Below are 5,135 nucleotides of genomic sequence, written 5' to 3' on the forward strand. Positions count from 1 at the left end.
GTTTAATTTTTTTCTTTTAAGATCTCTCCATCTAAACACCAAAACTCAACTTCTCTTCACGATTAGTTCTTTGTATCTTCTACACAAAATACTCAAAAACTCTATTGAAGATACATCTTTCTAGACTTTGAAAAGTTAATGAAGAGACACAAAAATAATGATTAAAGACATTACGAAAATGGGATAAAATATTTCATTAACTAGTTTTATTGGTCAATAATCTTTATCACTAACCAATTTTTATTATTATTTTATTTAGAAAAAATAAAGACAACTAAAACCCTTCTCCCTTCAACGTTTCTTTCTTTTTTCCTTTTTTAATTGAACGACAGTTAGTACTCCATATTTAGTAATCAACTTGGCTTATTTAATTTTTAATTCAAACATTAATTTAGTACTAGTACATAGAAGTCGCTTAGTTTATTTTTTTTTAAAAAATCTCTCCATCTAAGCTCCAAAACTCAACTTCTCTTCACGATTAGTTCTTTGTATCTTCTACACAAAATCCTCAAAACTCTATTGGAGATACATTTTCTAGACTTTGAAAAATTAATAAAGAGACACAAAAATAATGATTAAAGATAGTAGGAAATGGGGATAAAATATTTCATTAACTAGTTTCATTAGTCAATAATCTTTATCTCTAATCAATTTTTATTATTATTTCATTTAGAAAAAATAAAGACAACGAAAACCTTCTCCCTTCAACGTTTACTTTGGCAAAGTAGCAAGTATTCGTTGACTCTAGGACTTCGATTGAGGCTTTTTGAATTGCTTACAGACTTTTATTAGTCATGATTTTGTTAAAGTTTTTTATGTTTTTGAACATTCTTTCGGCTACGAACTCGTAATCACTAAGTTTTCAAAGAGTTGCACGCCAAACTTTATTGCAATTAATATTATTTTCATATTTATGTTAAAGATAATGGTGCCCCCGCGATGTTTAAATCCTGGGTCCGCCTCTGATTAGACTGGAATGACTTGATATTATATTCATTCTACTTATCTTACTAATTTTTTTACTAGTTTTGTCGTTTCGACAACACTTGCCAATATCGCTCAATTGTTAATATATGTAATTAAATTGATTTAACCTATTATCAGTCAACAACCCTATTTTATCATTTACATTAACCATCTAGTTTTATCGAGCTCAAGCATAACGAATAACATATCAATGTTAGATCTACGACAAAAATGAAAAATAAATAAATAATAATCTAAAAACACAAAAATATGCGCGCACACACACAAAAAAAGGATGAATATGCAATAACAAGATAGAGATGATGGATCTTTTTGATAGGCCAAAGTAATACGCGGCCCTCTAAACTTAGTTGGAATTTTCTTCTTTGACACATTATCCAAGTCTTGTTCCTAGAATTATTAAGTAGTCTTTTCTTTTAAGTTTTCCTATTATAGAGGGTGTGCAATTGTGTGGACATAATGAGGTCATCTTGCTTCTTCTGTTATCTCCCAAGTCTCTCAACGTTAAGGACCCTTAATCCATGGTTGCCCCACATTGACTACAAGAATATTTATACGCGCATGAACTAATAAATGTTACTCCTATTCTTCTTTAATTAACTCTGATTGTCTAAAAAATTAATTATGAATCCACAAGAATCAAATTGCAAAATTGGAGTAAGTAATTTGCCAAGTCAATAATTTGGTGGACCTTACTGTATAAATAAATATCTTTAGCTTTTGATATTTTATGGGCAGCGCCGTGCCAGACGGGGTTTTTCAAACCCTAGTTTAACCCTGGTTAGCCACCAAAGGTTATCTGTTGCCAGTGCAAATTAACGGCACTTGCATATTCCCCCTAATATACCTAAAGCTGTACTTGATTGGTCATTTTTGTCCATTTCTCTTTTAATCTCAGTGTAGTGGAGTATTATTTTATGGAGTACTATTTTAGTTACTATTCAAGTTGTTTTCTCCGTAGAAAGCGAAATTACGTTACTCTAATTTGTCACATTATGACCACATTTTCCCTTGAAATACGAATTAAGTACACATACAGATGCAAGCACATTTGGAGAAAAAAATTTATTGGACCTCGTACATGTACCAAATCGTGTCACGACATGGTGGATTTGTAGAAGGTGAAATAGTGCGAGTATACTTGGAGAAAAAATTATTCGAATCTTATACATAAATTAAATCATATTAATTTATCATGATTAATTAATAGTTTAATATTATAAAAATATATTAAATAAATATGATAATATAATTGATCTTATAGAAAAAACATGTCACATACTTATTATTTTACAAAAAAAATACATATTAAATAAATATGATAATATAATTGATCTGCAATTAAAAGTAGTAAAACTGACATCTAAAACATTTATGGTATTATTCTAACTTGCAGTGAATATGAATTATTTGTGTCTGGAACAAGTTGAAGAAAGTGACAAATACACGAGAGACGGAGTTTTCTCAGTAACCAAACGGACAATTTTTTTAACCAGACCCCTAAACCCGAGTTGCATTGAAGTTAGGAAAAGAACCGCCGTGCACGATTAACTTAACCAGCCCTAGACTCAACCCTAGGCTCCTCAACCAGCCTATAAAAACCGGCGTTTTCTACTCTCGTATCCACAGCTCTCTCTTCACTTTGTTTTTAGGTATTCTTCTTATTATTAATCGGGAAATAATGGCAGATGCTGAATACAGGTGCTTCGTCGGTGGGCTAGCATGGGCTACCACCGACCAAACACTTGGGGATGCTTTTTCTCAGTACGGTGAAATTGTCGACTCGAAGGTCTGTTGGAAAACAGAGCAGAGATCGGATTCGAGCCGATTTGAATCGGCTTCGTTGACCCTCTGTTACTGGAAAAATTGATCTGTTACTACTCTCTCTGTTACTGTTACTGTTACTGTTACTACTCTCTGGTTTATCTGTTACTGTTACTATTTGTTACTGTTATTCCACTTTCCCCGAAACGGTACGTTCCGTCTTCCTCTGTTTATACAAGAGATGAAGATAGATCGCTTTTAATGTTTCTCCCCTATTTTTTTTTGATTTTTGATTTTATGGTTTTACCTTTTTTGGATTTTATGTTGTAGATCTGGTTAGATCTGATGTTTTTTTTTTTTTTTTTTATGATTTGGACTTTTTCAGATTATCAATGACAGAGAAACTGGTAGATCTAGAGGATTTGGATTTGTTACCTTCAAGGATGAGCAAGCTATGAGGGACGCTATTGAAGGGATGAACGGTCAGGACCTTGACGGTCGTAACATCACCGTCAACGAAGCCCAGTCTCGCGGAAGCGGCGGAGGCGGCGGTCGCGGTGGTGGCGGTGGAGGCTACGGAGGTGGTGGAGGCTACGGAGGTGGTGGCCGCCGTGAAGGTGGATACGGTGGCGGCGGTGGCGGTTACGGAGGTGGCCGCCGTGATGGTGGTTACGGTGGTGGTGGAGGTTATGGAGGTGGCCGTCGTGAAGGTGGTTACGGTGGTGGCTCTGAAGGAAGCTGGAGGAGTTAAATTTTCCGTTGCCTTCAGATCTTTTGTTTGAAATTTATGGTTCTAAGTTTTGTTGAAGTTCCGTTATGGTTTACTGTTGTTCCTGTTACTGTCCTCGTTTTTGACCGCGAGATTGTTACCGTGATGTTACCTTTGTGGATCTGTATTTACGAAGTTATCTGGAATTAAGTGAATTTAGATTTACAGTCTACAATTGCATACCTGTTAACTCTTGCGCTTCAATTTTGTTCTTTGAATTCCCGTCCCAAGCTTTTATCTGCCCAAATTCTAGTTACATTAAATCGTTCAACAAGAAAAAAGAAATATATGAGTTGCAGCGAGTTTGTTCTTCAATTTTATTCTTTTACCATATATATGCAGGTCACCTGGAATGTAAGCTGAATCAGATCTACCTATTTTTACCCAAATCTACAGTATATAAGGTTGTTTTGAAGTCTCTAAGTTAGGCTTCTAACAAATTAATTAAGATCAACGGCTTACTACCTAATGTGTGTACGTCTTTCTGAAGGTTAGGTAAATAGAGATTTTACTGTGCTCTACTCCTGTCTTTGAAGTTAGACTAGCAATTTTTGAGTGAATTCAGGCTGATAGAAAGTTAATTTTAAGATGTAACGGTTCTAATGTAGAGGATATTGATGTAGAATACCGTCAAACTCTGAAAAATAATACCTAGTATTAGTTTCTCTAGAAGTAACACAATGTGAATTATACAAGCAAAATAACAACTACATAAGCCCCCGTCTCAACACGAAGACTTTCCAAGAGTACTACTTTCAAGAGTACAACTACATAGCCCCAATTTCAATTTTGTCAACAATTTTTTCTTCTTCTTTTTAATACTTTAATTAAGAATATTATCGTGTATAACTCTATTCACTAGTTACCAAACCGAACAAATCGAAACCGAAAGGAGAAAATCGAACCATACTGAATTTAATTAGGTACGGTATTGGTATATCATTTTACGAAATCGAACATTGAAAATACCAAATCGAAATGTCTAAATATCGTATCTGTGACGAACATCCCTAATCATCCATATAATCCATTATATACACAAATGTCTATTGGGTCATTCTTCATATCTTCATCAACCACATCACAATGAATGTCTAGTGTGATGTAAACCAAGAGTTCACTAAACTGTATAGAAAAGTAGGCATGTTATCAGTTCCCACAATAAGCAACAGACTGTAAAACCAAACGGTATAGGGAACAAGGTTCTCTATTTGTTCTCATAGTAAATCGACAATAAATAAAGAACACGCGATATTTACGTGAAAAACTCCTTGCTCAAGGGATTAAAAATCACGACTTACCCTAGTAGGATTTCAACTCACTAAATCGAGCAAACTTCAAATTACAACTTATTGCAATCTAGGAATTAAACTCTTAATCTCTCACCTCTTACAATAACTCTATTGTAAGCCCTTTGCGATAACTCTATTACAAAGCAACAAACCTTGACTAACTCTAGTCAAGAAACTAAACCAAACAGTGGTTTGAATCTGTCCTACAAAGACACTTCTATAAAGTAGTGTAATATTACAAATTAAGAACAAAATAACAAAGACACAACAAAATAAGGACTTAAGATATCTTCAATCTTTGGATCTGGTCCTTGAGCTTGTAA

General features: G+C 34.1%; 1 protein-coding gene across 1 annotated transcript; it reads left to right on the plus strand.

Annotated features, from left to right (window-relative positions):
• Positions 1-2,592: 2,592 nt before the first annotated feature.
• LOC107795042 (glycine-rich RNA-binding protein GRP1A) lies at positions 2,593-3,695 on the plus strand. Its single transcript, XM_016617610.2, has 2 exons — positions 2,593-2,776; positions 3,137-3,695. The coding sequence occupies exons 1-2, from the start codon at positions 2,669-2,671 to the stop codon at positions 3,500-3,502; spliced, it is 474 nt and encodes a 157-aa protein (XP_016473096.1). The 5' UTR covers positions 2,593-2,668; the 3' UTR covers positions 3,503-3,695.
• Positions 3,696-5,135: the final 1,440 nt, after the last annotated feature.

This window comes from Nicotiana tabacum, chromosome 19 (assembly GCF_000715075.1).
Source record: "Nicotiana tabacum cultivar K326 chromosome 19, ASM71507v2, whole genome shotgun sequence".
Taxonomy (NCBI): Eukaryota; Viridiplantae; Streptophyta; class Magnoliopsida; order Solanales; family Solanaceae; genus Nicotiana; species Nicotiana tabacum.